At 41.9% G+C, this 21,266-nt stretch overlaps 1 protein-coding gene across 1 annotated transcript; it reads right to left on the bottom strand.

Annotated features, from left to right (window-relative positions):
* Window positions 1–5,376: 5,376 nt before the first annotated feature.
* Window positions 5,377–15,615, bottom strand: DCAF7 (DDB1 and CUL4 associated factor 7). The gene is made up of 7 exons (XM_061590101.1): window positions 15,309–15,615; window positions 14,346–14,504; window positions 12,818–12,929; window positions 10,420–10,538; window positions 9,723–9,932; window positions 8,501–8,618; window positions 5,377–7,926 (listed from the first exon to the last, which is right to left on the bottom strand). Exons 1-7 carry the CDS (start codon window positions 15,444–15,446, stop codon window positions 7,754–7,756), a joined length of 1,029 nt encoding a protein of 342 aa, XP_061446085.1. The 5' UTR covers window positions 15,447–15,615; the 3' UTR covers window positions 5,377–7,753.
* Between the last annotated feature and the right edge of the window lie 5,651 nt (window positions 15,616–21,266).

The following is a 21,266-nucleotide window of genomic DNA, read 5'->3' as shown; positions in this document are numbered from 1 at the left end:
CTGTTCCCAACTCTCAACTTGTCTGTCGTAAGCGGTTACGAAACGAGGGCGGAAAAGGTGGGAGGCTGCCACGATGGATCTAAGTGCTCCTTTTTTCTCCTCCCCAGCAGGGCCTAGGGAAAGAGGCACCTCACCTTCCGGAAAGTTGCGCATACCTCTCGGCATTCTTGAGGCGTGAGGAGTCCCGGCGAGCGCAACAAACAGTCCGCCGCAGAAGATTTAGCAGGACGGGGGGGGGGCACAGGGAGAGAAAGCCGTGAGGGGGCAGTGGCTGCCTAGCCAAGACCACACACAGCTCGCTGGGCTCCTCTGCTCCGGAGCCGAGCAGCAGCCGGCGCGGCAGGCGCTTGGCAGAGGCAGTTGCCAGGTGGAAGCAGCGGACTCCGGGACGGAGACCCAGTGGGGGTCTCCAGTGTTTAGCTGGTACCCAGCTGGCATGTGGTGGGGATGCACCCTTGGAAAGGGGACGTTGGCTTCTGCTCTAATTCACCGAATCATTGAGAAAAGCTTTACATGTTGTTAATGTTGGAAGGGTCTGAGGAGGAAATACCCCTCCACTTATGGAAAACGGAAGTGAACCTAAACTCCCCTGCGGGAGCATTTCAACGAAAACTATTTTAGAAAAAACATTTTCTCTCACATTTAGGGGGCCCTGAGATAGATAGATAGATTAGATAGATAGATTAGATAGATAGATAGATAGATAGATTTTCTGGACATTCCAAAATCTTCTTGGGCATTCAGAAGTACTAACAACTGGAAGGTGCGACATCTGGTGAAAATTCATTTTTAAAACGATAATCCATAGTTGGACATTCCTGGCTGCCCCGGTGTACAAGTTCGCATTGAAAAACCTCTCGCTCGTGGGAAATTTGGTAGGGAAATGATGAAGAATGCTGTTCTCGCGGGGAAAATAAAACATTTCAGGCTGCCGAAGGAGAGCCTATAAACGCTCACAGTGTTTCCTCTGCTCTTGTTTCAACACCTCTTTCTTTCACGGTTTGCCTCCCTCCCATTTTAAACAATATGCCCACCTTCTTCCTCCGCAAGCCATCTCCTTACACAGCCACCCACCTTTGAACTCATCGTCAATATCCAGTAACTAAACAAGAAGCAGGAAGCGGCTGCGCAGTGCGTTTTCTACTTGGATCCCCCCCCCCCACGCACACACTTGCAAGTCCTACAGGGAAGGGAGCGGAACTTCAACCAGCTTTAATCCTGAACTAGTTTAGTTGGAGGGGAAGGAGAAAGCGTAGCAAGAATGCAGTGTCAAATTATTACCAACAATAATTTCCTCAGTCAACCACCGGAACGTGGCTGGTCTCTAGACGCCTCGCTCACGCGCCTTCCTTCTGAGGGAGCTGTTCCACTTGTCGGCACGTGGGCCAATCCTGCCCAACTGGATTTTAAGCGGGAACGGCAGAACGGTGCCTGACAAGAGGTGCTGGAAGGTTCTTTGGCTACAGCTCACTGCAAGTCAGGCCGGAATTGCATTAATGGAAGGCTCCGAGGAAGCCTTCCGCAACAGCTACTATTAAATCACTAGTTCCCAAACCAGGCCAGCCGTTGGTTTCTATCAGCCACCCACACCCGCAAGCATTATGATGATAAGGATGGACTGCCTTCAAGTCGATTCCGACTTATGGCGACCCTTTGAAGAGGGTTTTCATGGTAAGCGGTATTCAGAGGAGGTTTACCGTTGCCTTCCTCTGAGGCTGAGAGGCAGTGACTGGCCCAACCTCACCCAGGTTCATGGCTGTGTGAGGATTAGTCACAGCCACCCTCCCTTTTTTTTGCTGTGGGATCCTTGTTAATGCCTTCTCCCACAACAACAGACTTCCCAAGGAACCCATGTTAGCTACTGAGAAGAGGGTTCTTTGTGGCTGACTCACCTCCTTTCACTCTGATTGGTTCCAATCAGCAGAAAAGGACAAGTAAGCATGTTAGAAGATTTTTCTCAGTGGCTGACACATTCCTCTTTCATGCTGATTGGCTTGTAGGATGCTGGAGACATAGGGACCCTGCTGGGAACCAGCTCCCAAAAAACTAAGGGGTCTACGACACACACACCCAGGGGAGCCGTTCCGTCCATAGGAAAGCATCGGAAGACCAAAAAGTCTCATCCAGTGAGGAACATAAAGAGCTGCTTTATACCAAGTCAGATTATTTATTGGTTCATCTAGTTCCATGTTGTTTACGCTGACTGATAAGGGCTCTCCAGGGTTTCAGACGGGGACGTTCCCGGCCCTACCTGAAGATGCCAGGGATTGAACCTGAAACCTTCTGTATGCAACGCAGATGTTCTGCCACTGAGCTATGGCCCTTCCCTATTGATTGTGAAGATGCATCCAGGCACTCGCTCAAAACAGTAACTAAAATGATCATAGGCTACTAAACCAAACAGTCACGTTGCTAGAGAATTCACTTGGAAGCAAAGAGATGGCTCAAGGAATAAAAATGCAAAACTAATGTAGGCTGTGGTCTCAAAGCTCTTCCATACCTAACCCGTGTGCAAAAGATAGGGGGGAGTCTTTCCCACCAAATTATCTCCAAACTATATAGTTTGTAATTAGAATGAAAGATTCCTGAGCTTGGGAGAGAAAGGAGAGGTTGCTGCTCTATCACTGGCCCGCCTAGGCAACTGAGCGGTCACTATCTGATGGGAGAATCATGATGATAAAGAAGGACCCAGAGGAATTCGAGAGTCCAACCAAAATCAGGATTTGGAAACTGCATTGGCTGTCACTCGGCACTGCCTCTGGGATTTTGCAGAGTTCCAAAAGGAGGCGGGGGGCAAGAGGGCAAGCTCCCCCAACAAGGAATTCGCCCCCCACATAGTATATTTCTTTCATCTAGAAATATGCTTTGCTCTTTCTGTGACCCTCCCTTGAAATTTTCTAGTGTCTGTGTCCTCCCCAAAAATTTGTTTCTGGTGCCCTTGCTGGGCTTTTGTTTTCATAAAGGAAATCGGACAAGTGGACAGCATCAACCACCTACTACTTCCACCATGGATGTCTAGGCGGGAGTCAGTCATCTACAGCTATCAGACTGGTCCGTTGACGTAGCCATGGTTAGTTTTCGAGGCAGGAAGAACGCGATCATTATGACCAAAATGGAAAGAGGGCACTGCAGTTGTTGAATCGCGGGCCCGTGAAAGATTGAAATGAAGAGCAGTGCTTTTAAAAACCTCCGCAAAATACACTCCACGCAGAGCAGACAGTAGGCTACAACACGCTGGCATAGACTGAGCCCAGTCTTCTCAGAGGCTTAGGCCTAGTTATCACTGGGGTGGTAAAGCTGACCCTGGCTTTTCAAACTGCAAGCTGAGGTCTCAGCCTGCTTGAATAATGCTTCAAGCTCCCCGCTCACAAAAAAAATGTGTGACTGGGAGTTGGCAAGGCTAAAACCATTCTCCTTGCTGTCTAGCTTTCTACGTGCAGGGATTCATTTAGTTACTTTATGCAGAAGCATTCCATTGCCTTTGCCTCCGTCTGCAGTCTGGTTTACCACCGCAACCCTGGAAATGTGGAAAACGCACACGTCGTCTCCCTCACACTTCTTTCTCCAGAGAAGGACAAGAGTTCAGCAAAAGACAGGCACGACTAAGTCCCAGTGAACGCAAAGGGGTGGTATTTAATCCTGGTAAAATCCCAGTCAATGGGAGTTAGGCGCAACTAATCTTTTGGCAATCTTATGTACAGATTCCATCTAAGGCGGGAAAGAAGGTAACCTGATGTGGGTTTGGTACCCAAATCGATTCCTCACCACGGGAGAAAGCGCACGTGCGCATTCACGGAGCAGGTGCCTCTACAGCGACTGCCAATTATAACATGAGAAGCTCGTAAAAGGAGGCTGATCTTGGCCAATCAGGGCACACACCCCGCCTTGTGGATGCTTCACTCCCCCTCCCAACCGAACGTGGCCATTCTGGTTCAAGTCTCAAAGCACTGTGAAGTCGTGCATCAGTGCACATTTGGACGTACAAATTACCCCACACCCAAAAAAGGCTTCCTTGAGTGAGGACTCCATACCTATACAGTATAAGCCTATTAGGCTGAACTAATCATACAACACAATCCTAACCATGTCTACTCAAAAATCAGCTATATTAAATTCAATAGGTCTTATTCCCTAATAATTGGGATCAGGATTGCAGCCTTAATCATTTATGATGCTCAACGCCTCCTTACTTCTCCCATGTAAACTAGAGGTTACCTTCTCAGCCAGGAAAAAGAAAGTTGCTGGACCATAAAGACTTAACACAAGCCTTCATAGGCCAGAGTACACTATCAGGTGCGTGAATCCTGAATAGGAAAACATAGGTACATACACAACTAGTCAGCATAGGGCTTACTCACCTCTAAACAGCACAATATTATTTATATCTTTAGAAAAAATGTATATTAGTTTTCTGAAGTATATTTGTAACTCACTTTTGCAGAACATTTTCAGCATACACCTTTCAAGATTCAGTACAGTTCACTAGAAGCATTTATGGACTTTCCCCAGGAAAGCTCACCCGACACCGACTTTTGTCATCTTTTCAGTTCCAGGCAAAGCTTTTATTATCCTGGTCATTTAGATATAATGGTCTGGCAGCTGTTTGTGTTCACTCTTATGGTGCAAGTAGGTGGATATTTTATATTGCCATGTGATTTTTTGTTTGATGAACACTTAGTATTCTGTGCTTGTATTAATGAACATCCCATTACAGATTGTATCTTTGTATTTTAAGGTCTTGTAGATTGCTTCAGGACGTCTGTCAGGCATTTCAAGAGTTTTTTTAAATCAATGCCATACAGGTCTCCCTTGCCAACCTCCCACACAAAAATATTTATTCCGTTATCATGATCCTTTCTACAGCAGCACTTCAAGCGCAGAATGGCTTCTACTAGAGGTCACACCATAAACAAACCTTATGAACCAGTTTCTGTTGCTTGGTGGTGGTGGTGTGTGTGTGCACATGTGTTCAAATGGTTGCAAGACATGAACAGAAAATACAATCACTATTTATTTCTGAGGGTAGGGTTCCCCAACCCCCCAAAATAAAGACTTCAGGATAGTTTCAATTAAAAAATAACCCATCACAGAAATGTATAAGTGGCATGCTATTTTATATTTTCCGGAACTTTTAAGACTTTTATCTTGATAAATTAACCAGCAAGATAAAAATAACTGTCTTGTTTTTATTTTATGTCTCTTCCTCCCCACCCCTCAATTTCCATAAGAAATGTTAGAAATGTTCCATTTTATTAAAACGTAAGAAAGGTAGATATACACAGAGGAATAGGAATGGAACAAACTAAAGTATACAGAGAACGCAAGGCCAACATCTTAAAAATTCCAGCAATCTACTTCCAACCTTTTAAAAAACCATTTTAAATTTTTACAGTATTTTAATACAATTCCAGAAATCAGGTGTTCAAAAGTCAAGATAAAGTCCATTTCATTAGAATTTCTTCATAAAAATCAAATGGGAATATTGCAACAAGTTAACCATTGTCCGCCACATAAGGTAAGTCTTACTCAGTAACAACATTCCCCAACAACATTGGGTAAGGATATATATAAAACATTCAAAGGGGAAGAAAAAAGAAAGAAAAAGATTAACACATGTAAAGTCAGTGCTATTGCTTATTTGAAAAGAGCAAACAAACAAAAAAAGAGTTTGGAACTTTATACAGTCATGCTACAAAGTTCACATCTTTAGGAGATCACACCAGGGAGTTCACAACATAAGCTAACATCTTACCAGTATTTATTAGTAAAAAAAAATGCAGCTCATATTAATTCATATTCTGTACACTAAAAACATATTTGTTCCTTTCAAAACAAATACTACAAATTCATGTTCCATCAATTGACCAATATCCCAACCCCTCCCAGCCCTACTTTGCAAGTGTGTTACAGACCTGCATATCTTAGCTCTTTTATTCAGCACATCCTTAGTTTACCTCATGTCTGTGGTTCAAGTGCTTTAGGACCAGTACTATCCAGACCATGGTCAAGTGCCTTAAACCAGTACTGTCCAACCCACATAAACAAATTAAACTGAACATCAGGATTTAAATCTAGACCCTTGATTTCCATGGGACTAAATAAACAATCTACTTTAACCTCTACGTCCTAGCTAGTGAAGTTGGTTGGGGAAAGGGAACAGGAGAAAAGATGAGAAAGTTAAGGAGTTAATTCTCTCTCATACTTAATGTTTCTCTTAGGGCAAGAACAACCAGTATTGTTTAAACAAAGACGTTTATACATCAGTTACCACATTTTCCCACCACAGTACTCAAGTACTATAAAACAAGTAATAGGTTTGTCACGTTTCCTTTCATTATGTACATCACTGGTTGTTGCATCTGAAAAAGCCTTCTCACATCTCCCTCCTCCTTCAGTGCCTCATGTTACTATGGAAAAATGGTCTGATACGCCACCATTTGTGGTCTCCCCTCTGAATTTTGGGGAAGCCAGGTTAACTATCCTACAAGAACTTCTGAGAAGGGGGTGGAAACAGTCACCAATACATTCATTTTTAACATATCAGAGTAGAACTACTACAAGCCTCACTGTGCCTTGATATGGGAATAATAGGCAACATCCCAATATAGCTATATAAGAGGAGCTTGTGTATTTTATAATGAATTAAATGGGTCATATTAATGTTCCAGGAAAAACAGTGCCGTCCCATATTAACATCGTATGCAAGTCTTAACCAAGTTAAAGCTCTGCTCCAGGACATTTCTGCAGGAGCCACATCTGTTCTCTGACTGCTCCTGCAACATAGCATGTCTTCTATACTATCTTAAAGAAATCATTTTGTTTTATGCTAGATACTATTGGGATAAAAGCTGCTTTTGGAAGGTTGCATAGAACACTTCTCTTAGGAAAATGCTTGTTGCCTCTTGGGGTCTGTAAGATCACCTGTGGTTAAAGTCCTGTTTAGATTTTTGTGAGGGATATAGTTTTGGGAGGGGTGTGCAACACACATACAGAGTGCAAAACTATAGAATGTTCTTCTCAAATTAAATGCTAGGTTGGTATCACCATTATACACTGCTTCCCCCCCCTTTTTTTTGAGGACTATGTTGTACAGAGGAGAGGTCAAGAAACAGATCTAATAACCAGTGGTTCACCAAGTTAAAGATTCATTCCAGGAAGTTTCTGCAAGAGCTGCATAGGTCCTGCAATTGCTCCTGCAACATTCACAAGTCCCTGCTTATATACAAAGAACAGTTTTAATAGTGATAGACTTTTAGTTGCAGAGAACCTTACAAGACTCATCACTAGTATCAATAGAAATATGATTGGGGACAGGAGGAAAGAGAATTAGAAAAAAGATTACTTAATAGAAAGTTAGCTTCGTATCCTATCACTAGAACTTTGAATAGTTTTTAGGCATCTACAGCATCAACAAATGATTTCTGCTAGGGGGTGAAATTGCCAGTTGGTGCCATTGCTCAGTTAATACAAATACTCAACACAAATGGCTGACATATATACATAACTTTAATTGAAAGTAATAATAAATACCAAGAGGGTCTGAAAGACTCAGCATATCCCTGCATTTAAGTCATGGGGTAGGGGTGGGAAAGAAGAGGGAGAAGTCTACAACATATACCCATCAATGCCAGTTCTGAGTCTTCCTAGAACTAGTAGCTAGTAGCACTGTCTCAATTGAGTTTTGTTCTTAAAAACTTTAGAAGAGAGGAAAGACCACCATCCAGCTTCATTTTTTCCTCACAGCCAGCTATTTTTACACTCTCAAGATTTCCAGACAGTTGTTGTAACAGATCGCTATCCAGTCCGGCTGAGTTGATGCCCACTGTACATTGTTGATTTCTCCTTCTGCTGTGTAAGCCAAGATTGGATCTTCAATGGCCCGAGGCATTTGCTGGATATCCCAAATAAGTGCTTGATGGTCATCCGCTGACAGAAATGAAATGTAGAATTAGAGATAAAAGAAACTACCTTTCCCACAGATATTTAGCAGTCCATGTACTCAGGAGTGAAAGACGAAGAACTATGTACATAAAACACAAGTTTAAATGGTGTAATTTGAGTTTTACCTATTCTTGGGTTCTGACTCTGATCCCAAGTTTTGCATGCCATAGTCTCTCAAATGTGTGTCATCTGTTATCTGATTAATATTTTTATATAATCTATTGTGTAACGGATTAGCATTCAGTCTTGCTAAGGGGAACCAATCCAAAAGGTTTTCGTAGTTTAACCCTGATACCTTTCCTCATGGAGAAGTTCCCAAAAATGGAGATTTGCTATTGTCTCTGTTACATAAGAATATATATCCATTAATTGATTAAATTCAGGGCTAGATTTATTTATTTTTATTTAACATAATTTATATACCACTTGATTGTAATAAAACCTCAAAACTGTTTACAAAAATACCCACATTAAAATTATCAATAAAAAGACAGCTAACAATTGGTATTTTAAACAAGTGACTACATGAAAAGGGACAACAAGAATAATCCATCTTTACCTGCTGTGCAGATATGACAAGAAGAGTGTGGTGCCCAGGCAATGCCATTCACACATGCTCTGTGGTTATTCAGTCTGGCAACAGGTGTACAAGGAACTCTGACATCTAAAATCACCACCTTAAAAGAGAATATAAATTCAAAAAAATGTTAGGAAAATAACACTGGAGACAGATGACTTAAATTTTATAGAACCTCACATGAAGCCACAAAGACTTTTATAAATGGTATTTCATTGTCCACCTTACTATCTTCAAAACACAATGCATTTATGCTATATCTCTACCTTGTCAAGAGAGTCCACCCTTTCCATTGTAACTGAATACATTATATACCTGCTCTAACAGTGAAAACAAAAAATATATGGCAGTACCTCCTAACAAGCCACATGTTACAAAGAAGATTAGTTGACAAATCAAGACATAAAATGCTTATTAGTGCAGTTCACATACTAAAACTATGAATTACTACAATTTTTGTGTAAAAAAATGGAGAATAACACAAACACTGTTTCCAAATACAGACTCCAATTTTCTGTAGTGTAAGAGACTATGCCTGGCCATTTCAGCTAAATCAATGTTTCTCATCCAGTGAGGCATATGAAGATCTTTGGGGGGGGGAGTATTTCCAAAAATATGTAACAAGTTAATATTAAAATATAAGAGTTTGAAATGTTATGTTCAGAATGTGAGAAGATTGTAAGCAGCTTATGTGATCTGCACATCATCACAGGTGTGCAGAAGTTCTGCATTATTACAGGAGCCAAGTCTGATTTAGGATTTTTATGTTAGTTAAAAGGGAGCATGGGTTAAAAAGGAGGTGAGAAACACTGAGCTAAATCAATTAGATTAGCCAGCCCGCCCATCACCACCACCACAGAATTGATGCTAGAGTGACCAAGGACAGGACACCTTATCCCATCATTAGGATCATTACTCATTCCAGCCTCTGCTCACTCATGGCAACTGCAAGCATCCCAGTATACTTGCTACCCCATCTGACATAAGGACATATGACTGACTGCTTTCCTCCATGCTGCTGTGTACACAAAGAGATGGCTGTAAGGAACTTCAGTAGTAAAATTGGTAGCCCCATGGCTTTCAGCAGGTATCAAGAAAATCTGTCTATCAAGACCAAGAGTCTTCCTAGTAGTATGGAGTGTCAATACCATCCAGGTGCAACTCTAAAAAGTATTCTGGTCATCCTCATAGAACATTGGCTCACCTCCATTCCATCCATTGCCATTGTTGCAAGATAATTAGGGTCCTGTTTATTCCAGCACAGGCGGAGCAAAGGATGGTGCTGAGGATCCTCATATATAATAGTACTGTGTTCCAGGTGCCGCAGGTCAAACATCCTCACTGAGCCATCAGCCCCAACAGACGCAAACATGTCTCTCCCACCTCCTGCACGGCTGAATGCAATGTCATAGACCTGCTCAGACAGCAAGGGCAGAGAAAAAAATGACAATACACAATGATGTTACTTCCCATACTAAGATTTCTGCTTCACACCAAAGTTTTATCATGAAAACACAGAAGTACAGTAGGCATGACACACAAATCCCTAAAAGTAGACTTAAAGAAAAGCCCAATGCTGATCACAACCAGAAGCTACAGCATTGCCACCTCTCTTCCCTGTAAGTGAGTCTTCCTGGAAGAAATCTCTTAGAACTATCACATCTACTTCTTTTTAGCAAAATGCTTTATGTGCTGCTATGCACTCCTCATAACCAATGAATTACTTTGAGAGAGAATGGTGAACTCAATTCTGGTGAAATAAGAGGATAACCCACACCCACCCACACCCTTACTTGTCAGGTAGGTTGCTATTTTCATTTTATAGACTGGAACAAGTTTTTACTAGTTGCACAAGTCTGAGATGTCCCAACAAGAAAAAAAGAGAAAAAGTGCACCATCACCTCTTTATCATGGGCAATCAGCTGGGTCTTGACATGGCCTGACACCAAATTCACTCTTCCCAAGACCTGGCCAGTCTCCAAACCCCAGATAGTGCAAGTTGTGTCAATACTAGAAGTACCTGGGGTGGGGGTAGGAAAAACCCACATATATTAACAATTCTCCTTAGGTGCAACAAATACACAACACATTATGTCATATTCATAATGCTTGACCTCAAAAGATGACTCCCCACCCCTCCTCCCTGTTCTCTCCTTACACAGACAGCGGACTAATTGGATGTGTTTGAAAGACTGTTAATATACCCTGTTTTGAGAGACAAGTGTAATCTTCAGTTATTTTTGAAGGGTAATTTAATGTCACCCAATGTTTACACTGGAAATTAAGTTATCTTTCTCCACATAGCTTGGGAAACTGATTAGCCACTTAAAGCCATGGAACGAGGGTTGGTCATGTAACACATGAAATCTATTTCATTGACAAGGCATATTGATGAAATAAATGTCAACATTATTGTTAGCACTGTAACAAAGATATGTCAATTACTACACGACTATTATGAATTAATGAAATCAAGCTCTAACCAGTTGCTGCCTACTGCAATATGTAAATTACATGTGAACAATACTCATCAGACTGAACAGTTACACTTTTATTCTAGAACCCAGGGATAGTCCAAACTGTTACATTAAAAAAGGAGAGGGGGAGAAAGGTGAAAAATATAGCTATGGAGATGCATCAGATTTAACTGTGGTTATGGTGAAGATCAAGGGATGTCTGTTCCAGGAGAGAGTTGATGGGTTTTCTCCAATTCCTGCAGAGTTATGAAGCAAATAGCTTTCATCCCTTAAACCTATTAAGTGAAACCATGAGGAATTGTAAAAAGGAAAACTACCACCTACACAACTTCTTCTCGGTTTCATGGAATATTTCATGGGCGGTGGGGAAAGGAAAAAATGTCACTTCGCTGTGCCAGCATCCAGGCTGCCACAGTGAAGAGGCCTAGATTGGCCCACTGCTGTCATGTGACAGCAGCAGGGCCAACTCAGGATCCGGTAGTAGTTTCCACTAGCCATTTGGGCACCCTACTGACAGAGGCTGTGGAAGTTGGGAGAGGGGAAAAGAAACACAAAAGCTTCATCCAAATCCCTTCCACCATAGCAGATCAGGGGTTTAGATTGCTCTGCCCTTCTCTTTTTATGTAACTGGGAAGTGCATTTATTTTAGTTAGCTACTGTTCAAAAACGGAAGTTCTCTGGGTAGTTTACTATAAAGATTAAACACATAAAATAGATAGAATACATAACATCTAAAACAGAATGAAACAGCACAATACAAAACCAGAATAAAACCAGCAACAGATAACAGCAATGTAAGAGATCTAAGGAAGGCAAGAGCATTTTCTAAAACTCCTGGGAGAAGTCTTCACCTAGGGCTCAAAAGATGACTGCATAGGCACCAAGTGAGCCTCTCTGGATATGGCATTCCACAACAAGGGCACCACCGCTGAAAAGGCTCTTTTTTTAGGCAAGTCTGGGGGAGGGGCAGTCATTAAATACAGGGGTAGACCAACAAAGAAGCTTGTATCTTGGACAAAATAGTTTGCTTATTTAATAAATAAATAAATTTATATCCCACCCTTCCTCCCAGAAGGAGTTCAGGGCAGCAAACAAAAACACTAAAAGCACTTTAAAACATCTTAAAAACAAAGACTTTAAAAAACATTAAAACAAAGCATATTTAAAAACAACTTTAAAAACATCTTAAAAAGCAATTCCATCACAGACGCTGACTGGGATAAGGTGTCTACTTAAAAGGCTTGTTGAAAGAGGAAGGTCTTCAATTGGTGGCGAAAAGATAACAGAGATGGCACCTGTCTAATAATTAAGGGGAGGAAATTCCAAAGGGTAGGTGCCACTACACTAAATGTTTGCTTCCTATGGTGTGCGGAACAGACCTCCTGATAAGATGGTATCCGCAGGAGACCCTCACCTGCAGAGCGTAAGCCTGGCAGATGAATGATTCAAGCATTTTAGCTTATTACTGCAGCATGAGAAGTGTAGTCTGACAGCTCTGATTATCTGCACAATACCAAAGACAATCCCTAGTAAATTCAACTTATATTAAAACTTTTCTGGTGTAGACGTTAACATGACAACAGCATTTCAAAAACTTTAGCATGTACTCCAAACACAAGTGACTAGAGCAAACTCTTCAAGTCTAGTTTAAATCACTTATATCAAAAGGAATGCTACTGGAAGCCTGTACCTTCCAAGGCCCCATAGTAAAATGACCTTCCTGAAACAGAGTTCCATCAATTCTATTACCCGAGATAAATTCAGTCTGGTGATGTTATCCATTTATTAACACTGCTCTGCCAAATTAGTGTTTCAGTTTTACCCAGTAGATAAGGATCCACTTCATTCCAGTCAAAGGATGTCAATGGAGCACAGAAATCAGAATTCTTATTGTTGTTCAGTAAACACTCTAGCCTGGTCTCTGTTTCGCCCACCTGCAAAAGAAATTTAAATATTGGTCAGCAGACCAAATCTGCCTACTATATATATAAACTTCAAGAGGTACATAACCAAAAGAAAAAGCAGTTCTGCCATCTAAAATGTAATGCTTCTTCATAGCATTTCACTGCAGCAAAAGTGAAGAGGATATACAATACAGCTTTTCCATTGTGATTTACAGGGATTCTGCATTATGTTAAAATAATGGATTCTATTATTTTGGTCAAGGCACTCATAAACCAAATTGGGTTTGACATAAACCTACTTCTTGGCTATAACATTTAACCTAAAAGGGAACCCATTACTGCTTTGTTCTGAATTGTGATCAGTCAGCCATTCCTTGGAAACATAATAAATACAATGGTTGTATGTGGGAATTTCCAATGACAGACAATTTTTAGCTCTCACAACAAAGGAGCAGCAAGATCACATGGCATTATTTTCAGAGTCTGTATCTCAGAAAATATGATACATAGAATGAGAAAAGTGTCAAACTCCATATTTTCGTCAAGGAAATAATCGGCATGTTATGATTTTCAGACTGTAATTAAGTCAGCAGGCAGGGCTGGCACCAGACATGACTGAGACTGGGCCCCACAACCTGATGTTGGCACAGATAACAGAAAGGGAGCTCCACCTCACCAACCTAATGAGGAACCCCTCAGAGCCGCAGGGGCCCTTGGCCAATGCCTGACTTGGCCACTTGTTGATGCTAGGCCTGTCAGCAGACACAGATATTGGGCTTTTTGCTTTACTTCCATACATCAGGAGTGGGTAGACTTCAGACTTCCAGGATCTTCTTTGCTTTTTAGTAGAACATCAATGTCCACTAACCACAAGCAGAAAAACTGTGGGCAGGGAACAGATGCACATTTACAATTAAACAACAGCTTGTCTTGCATGCTCTGGAATATATTTATACTTCCAGAATGGAGGTCAGTCCTGTAGTGCTCAGGTTCTCTTTTAGGGATTCCCACAGACATCTGATTGGCCACAGTGAGAATAGGATGCTGGACTAGATGGGCCAATGGCTGATCCAGCAGAGTCTTCTTATGTCCTTTCACACAAAGAGTTACATCAGGTTTTTCTACTCAGTCCTCTTAATTCCAGCAGCCTAATTTAGGCTGGTGTGTGTGTGTGTAAGAGATAAGGCACTTTGCTATTGTTAAAACAACTGAGACCCTTTTGCCAATTTACAGCAAATCATCCACTAGATCCCAATTTACTTTCTGCCCATCTCTCTGCAGATATACGATACCAAATTTAAAAGTTCTTAATATTTACAAATAGAACAAAGCAGATGAATTACTAAGCTTGTCTGCCACTCACAGTTGGTCGGCCTACTCACAACATGCTTAAGGCACACTAGAGATCCTAGCCCCAGGAAAACACCTTCTAAAAAGTCAACTTACTCTCCACACACGCAAGTAGTCACCACTGGTTGCCAAAAGGTCTGGATAAACCCCTTTAGTATCTGGGATCCACATGAGCTTGGTAGTGGGGTATGGGTGATCAAAGGTATTCCTGCAGATGAACTCGGAGCTTTCCTCATCCAGCCCAACAAGTTGGACCTATAAGAAAGAGTTATTCCAATTCACGTCTCTGTCCACACACTCTGAGTTTTAGAATCCCTCGTTAAACCATCTCAACAACAAAACTGCGGCATTAAGGTCGGGATAGAAAACCTAGGGCCTTCTAGATGTTATTAGACTACAAGTCTAGGCAGCCCTAGCTGCCATGGCCAGGGATTGTTGGAGTTGTAGTTCAACAGTGTCTGGAGGACCACAGGGTCCCCATCCCTACATTAGAGAAACAAGCTGAAGAATGGTTTCCAAAGAATGTTGGTTGCACACCTTCATTGGCTTTTCCAAGGATAAACTTGACACCCAACTTCTACCACTATTCTAAGATGCGAACTGACTAGCATGTATCCCCCCCAATGGCCAGAGCTCCTGTACCTTGAAACATCTGCATGAGAAGCAGAAAATGCGCAGGTGCTGTTTTGCCCGTCATCTTTTCATCTCTATGCCAATAAAAAGCTTTAGCGCTTCAATGGCCACTGGCCGTCACGCAGCTGTTAAGAGCGCTCTTCCCTGGCCAGCAGTGAAGAAGAGGCGCTCCTAAGTGAAACCCTTGCCAACCTGCACGCAACTTCTACAAGCAGGTTTTGGCCTCTTCGCGCGCTCGAAGCCTGCGATAAGCAGGGCCGCCAGCAAAGCGAACTGATTCCGGATTAACCGAGCTGAGCACAAAGGCTGCCCTGAGCGGTTCGGTCGGTTGGTCCACCCGAGGCATTAGATCGAGCCAGCCTCGAACCCCAAACCCCAACCCGGCTGACAAGGCCTCCGCGCCCAGTGAGCTGCAGCGCTGCCTACCTTGTTATTGTATTCTTCCACGAAGCTGCCGAGCGCGAGCCTGAAGCGCTTGTCGGGCCTGACGCTCCAGTTCATGGCGTAGACAGTCCATGGCGCTTCGTACTTGTAGATCTCCTTGCGCTTCCCGTGCAGCGACATGGCGGGCAGGGAAGGCTCCTCACGACCTCCTCCCGTAATTGCAACCCCCCCCCTCGACAGTCGTTCTTCACCTCACACAACGACTAGGGCAAACCCCACTCCTCCATCGAGTCTATTCAAATTCTGACCTCTCATTGGCTGTCCACGACGCCATTCCTCGAATCTCTCGCTTCTCATTGGTTCCCTTTAGTGTCAACTCGCTCAACCCCCCCCAAAGACGATTTTCATACTGGCCACTACGAAGATGCCCATTAGCGAGGAAAGTTGTCGCTCTTAGTTAAAGCCCACCTCTCGTACAAAATTCGAGCCTATGCAGGGCTGCTTTAAGGGCAGCCATCAGAGAAAGCGATCACTCGGAATATAGATGTAAAATATAGAGCCATATTTGGATTGTTTGGAATTGGAGCTTTCGGGTTTTCTTACCTACCTACCTACCTACCTACCTACCTACCTACCTACCGATGTAAAAAAACAAAACCAGAATCTAAGAATTTAGTATACCCGTGATTGGACAACAACGTGTCCATTAGAATATAAAGTAGGACCAAAGGCAGAAGTTCAATATCATGTCTCGTTTCTTGTGGAAAAAGCAGTTTTTCTTTTGGTTTTTAAATATATATGTCAATGCCAATGCAGTTCATTGTCCTCATATTGCATGTTAGGGAGATGTGCCTGAGAAAAAAAGGGTTGAACAACAGCTTTGCAGTATCACAACCGCCCCACATGCCAATCCCCACATTACCAGTTGCGGGAAGAATGATTTATGACAGCCCTAGAAAGTGGTAGCCTATTAGCTTTGCAAGTTAGAGGTAGAGTCTGAGGTTGAGAAAGTGTAACTGTGGGACAAAAAAAAAATCCATCTGGAAAGGGTTGATCAACTCCCCTTCCCCGCTGTTGCTATTAACTTCAAAACCTTTTAGGAACTGCAGTTTACCTCTCACATACCTACAATTCCTAGCACCCTTAACAAACTACAGTTCCCAGGATTCTTTGGGGGAGGTCTTCTGCTTTAAATGTATGGTGTGGATGTGACCTTATGGTTAATAGTGCTTGAAAATAGTGCTTGAAAACGGTATAGAAGTTATTAAGCAATTTAATCTAGACTTGAAGATCTAGATTAAAAGGAAAAGTTACAGAAAAGGTCAATCTATTTCAGTTGTTCCCTCAGACTCCTGAGCCCCAGTCCAGCAACAGACACAGACTGAAACCAGTGTTTTTTATGGGTGTACTCTGCAACATGTCATTGACACAATAATAATGCATTAGTGGTGGATTTATACTGGGGCACAAGAAAAGTGGGATGAAACACCACAACCACCCTGGAACATTTGGGGCATGAAAAGTTAGAGGCTTTGAGCAGAAAGGTATGGGACACACACTGATTGGAAATAGAGCAGAATGTCCACCCTGAAATGTTTGCAGATGCAAACAGTATTGAAAGCAGAATCATGTATAACCATCCCATATTATCACAAGCACATAGCATCGTGAATGCAAGGATGTCTGGAAGGGCCCTTTCATGCAGACATGTCATTTGTTTCAGACTAGGGATGGAAAGATCTGTCGGTTTCAGTTTTCTCCCTTTCTTATTTTTCCAGTCTTACATTCAGTTCTCCATATTTCTGCAGGAATTTGTGGCGTTTTTTAAAAAATTATCATGAAATTGCACCAGCATTTTAGTGAGAATTTCTCCTTTTAAACACATTTTTGTAGGTAGCTTTGACTCCATGTGTCTACTCCAAGGGAAGATCGGAGGGTGGCAACAAGGGAGAGGGCCTTCTCAGTGGTGGCCCCCAAATTATGGAATGATTTCCCTGACGAAGTGCACCTGGTGCCAACACTGTTATCTTTTCGGCACCAGGTCAAGACTTTCCTCTTCTCCCAGGCATTTTAGCATGTGTTTTTTAATTGTTTTTATATTGTTTTGAATTTTAAAATTGTGTTTTAAATTGTTTTTAAAATATGTTTTTAAATTGTGTATTTGTTTTAATGTTTTTGATTGCTGTAAACCACCCAGAGAGCTTCGGCTATGAGGCGGTATACAAGTGCAATAAATAAATAAATAATAAATAAATAAATGAGTACATTTTTGCAAGCCATTTCTCATCATATAATGCATTTTTGCATGTTATTGTCAATCATATATTCATTTTTATGCACACTTCCTTTTTTCTTTTTCTTCTTCTTAAGAAAAAAATAAGACATACATCCATTGAGAGTAGGGGGTAAAGAACATATATATAAAATAAGATTTCCTGCACTTAAATATACAAGCAAATAATCAGGTTATTATTTGGTCATCTTTATAGATTCCATAAATTTTGGAACGCCTTGGGAATCTTGTATTTATTGTGTGCAACATTAGTACCGTATACAGTAGGGCCCCACTCATACGGCAGGTTATGTTCCGGACCCCCGCTGTAAAGCGAAAACCGCTGTAAAGCGGAACCCATTGAATAGAATGGTGCATGATGCCTGAAAACCGCCGTAAAAGCAGAACAAGCGCCGTATGAATGGGGCTTTAGTCTAACTGCATATAATTGAGACCGCTGTATTAGCAAATCGCTGTAAAGCGAAGCGCCGTAAAGTGGGGCCCTACTTCTGCCACAAAAGAGTTTTTACATTTCTGTCCTTTCGTCATCCTTAACTTGAGTGATGTCATGGGGTAGGTCCAAGTGACATCATGGGGTAGGTCCAAGTGACATCATGGGGCGGGCCTGAGTGATGTCATTAAGCATGAGACATTAAGCATCAACCACAGTTGCTTGGCACATACAATTCATACAAAAATATTTCTCTGATTGGAAATTAAGATAGAAATCTTAGCTAAAAGATGGAGTCTGGATAGGAAGCATTTAATCTAGCCAATTCGCTTCTGGCAAAAAGGGTTTAAGTGCCCTCAGGCCAGACCAGTCACCAGAAGGCCATTGTAGGAAGAAAGGAGCCTAGTGTTGTGGAGACATTAGATGGGAGCACTCAAGTAAAAGATGGATGCCCTTGAAGGCTGCAATTCTAAGCATACTTACTAAGGGACTAAGCCCCATAGAACTCAATAGGACTTACTTCTCAGTAGATATGGTTTGGCCTTTTCCACAAATATACACACTGACCTGGAGTACTTTGCAGTGATTTCCACAAGGCCCAAACTGATGACTTAATCCAGTCTAAGGAGAAATGTTCTCTCCCTTTCAGCCTTTCATGCATGAAGAAAACACTGTGTGCCTCAAGGTATCCTATCCTTGTCGCCAGTGAAAAGTAATTTGAAGGAAAAGGCCACACAGAGGATATACAACAACAAGAACTTTACTATCCCTAAAGATATGAAGAGAACATGGCCCACAGCATGATGTTACTTGTAGGCAAAACTGCAACTCAGCACTGAAACAAAACTTCCACACCCTGGGCAGACTCAGCAGTTCCTGGTATGGCAAGCCTGGAGGGCCAATACACAACAGTTTGGGTTGTGTTGTTGGTAAAGCTTGACTAGGGATCCTCTGCAAAGACATTCATATCCAAGTAGGGTTGGCAACCCCCTGCCTGGAGTGCCCTGCCCCTACATTTTAACATCCAAATTTCTTTACAGATTTGACCCTTCACTTCAGAAAGAGGTCAGAGAAATTAGTAAGAGTAAGAAGATTCTCTACTGTTTTCTGTCTCCCCTGTGGGCTGCTATAAACTCACTTTGTCAGCCAACCCAATTCCAGTGAATATACTTGACAGAGAGAAAGCACACATGATTTGGTCTACCTTCATAGGCAGCAGCTTGGGAACAACAACAATTGAAGAGCTTAGAAAAGTTACTTTTTAAAACTACAACTCCCATCAGCCCCAGCCAGGATGGCCACTGGATTGGGCTGATGGGAGTTGTAGTTCAAAAAAAGTAACTTTTCCAAGCTCTGAACAATTGCAGTCATGCTGCCTGGTATGTGAATTCTCTGTTACTACTATTGGGCAAGAAACAAACAACAAGGTGCATCTTCAGTGGGTTTAAGACGGTTGAGCAGAGTGCATGGAACCACTGTTGTTGCTTCTATGGATGAAAAGGAGTGAGGATAAAGGTAAATGAAATGCAAACAGAAAAACAAAAGACAGTGATGATTTCTTAAATGCAATACCATACCAACCACAACAAGATTCCTATGAGTAAGGCAGAAAACTAAGCATCCCACAACTAGTCAGGATTCCTAACCAAAAACCAAAACTAAAAATTCCTGGCAGTCAGTCAGCCAAGGTCACAGAAATCCCCATGCAGCACAACCTTACCCAGGGGCTGCAGTTAGTGCAGAATGCTGTGGCATGATTGCTGACATGAGTGAGATCCTATCAGCACATAATACCTCTGCTCTGAAATCTGCATTGGTTGCTGATTTGCTAGCAGGCCAAGTACAAGGTGTGTTTTCCATGTTACAGGTGCCACATAGTACTTGTTCTGCTCTTGTAAGAAACTGATCCTTTAATGTGGCAGCACCTAAGCTTTGGAACTCCCTGCCTATTGACATTAGCAGGTGCCTTCATTGTACTCTTTTTGGCACCTTCTAAAAATATTTTTGTTTAGGCAAGCCTACCCAGGCATGTAGAAGCTATTATTTTTTTATCTATTTTTAACTCATTGTTGGCTTTATTATTTTGAATGTTTTAAATACTGTACCTGTCTTTAACTGTTTTTGCCAATATTTTTATTGTTTTAATTTCTGCTATAAACCACTTTGAGGTTTTTTACGATGAAGCAGTATATAAATGTTGTAAATAAAATAAATAAATAAATTTTGGAGTCACTGTAGCCTGTGGGTCTCTTTCCTCTTTTGTACTGAGTCAGGCTATCTGGTACCATCTAGCTCAGTACTGATGACATGGACTAGCATTGGCTCTCCAGGATTCCAGGCAATAGTCTCTTCCAGAGACTGAATTTTTGACCTTTGCATGCAAAGCATGTGCCCTACCACCGAGCTACAGCCCTTTAAAAAAAAACGTATCTTTTAAAATTGTTCTTTTCAATTCACTAATGAATGCACAGCATACTAAGTCAGATTTACACCATGAATTTAAAGCACATTCAACAAACATTTGAAGCAGATGAATCCCACCACAGACTCCTGGGAACTGTAGTTTGTTAAGGGTGGTGGTAACTACAACTGTGAGAGGGAAACTTCACTTTCCAGGATTCTTTAGGGGAAGTCATGCGCTTTAAATGTGAGTTGGATGTGCTTTATATGTACAGTAGGGCCCCGCTTACCGGCGCTTTGCATTCCGGCGTTCCACTAATGCGGCAGTGGGAAATTCCCCATTTTAAAGCCATTTTTTGTGATTTTGTGACATTTTGCGGCATTTTTGCGGCATTTGCGCGCGACACACCCCATTATAATCAATGGGGTTCCGCTTTATGGCGATTTCTCTTTTATGGCGGGGGCCTGGTCCCTAATCCGCCGTATAAGCGGGGCCCTACTGTATTATGTAGATCTCTGTTACTTCATAAAGTTTGCCTATGTATAAATCATTTTAATTAAATGTTAAAATGGAAATAAGCTATAATGTTTACCAGGTGACCATGGGCTACGCAGCATCTCTCAGCCTAACCTGCCCCTCAGGGTGAAAAGAATAGAGGGGGACCATGACCACCCCAAGGAAGAAGGGCACACTTAAAATGTAGAGGAAATAATCATTTGTAAACAATAATTTACAACCATAGTATGAAATCAGATACATATCGAGACACATTATGCAGAAATATTTATATAAGCATGAATGTCAAAGATGTTTTTACACAACCTGTAAAGATATTTATAGTGCAATCCTATGCATGTTTATTTATTTATTTATTAT

This window comes from Rhineura floridana, chromosome 11, assembly GCF_030035675.1.
Source record: "Rhineura floridana isolate rRhiFlo1 chromosome 11, rRhiFlo1.hap2, whole genome shotgun sequence".
Lineage (NCBI taxonomy): Eukaryota > Metazoa > Chordata > Lepidosauria > Squamata > Rhineuridae > Rhineura > Rhineura floridana.
Note: the sequence above shows the minus strand (reverse complement) of the source record. Positions and strands in the feature narration are given on the sequence as shown.

Bases quoted from the DNA above. Each gene is read 5' to 3' on its own strand.
- DCAF7 (XM_061590101.1), bottom strand. From the start codon at position 15,446: ATGTCGCTGCACGGGAAGCGCAAGGAGATCTACAAGTACGAAGCGCCA. The intron at 12,930-14,345 runs GTAAGTTGACTT...TTTCTTTTGCAG, and splicing joins ACTACTTGCGTGTGTGGAGA to GTGGGCGAAACAGAGACCAG. The intron at 7,927-8,500 runs GTAAAGATGGAT...CATTTCTGTCAG, and splicing joins TTGTCATATCTGCACAGCAG to CGGATGACCATCAAGCACTT.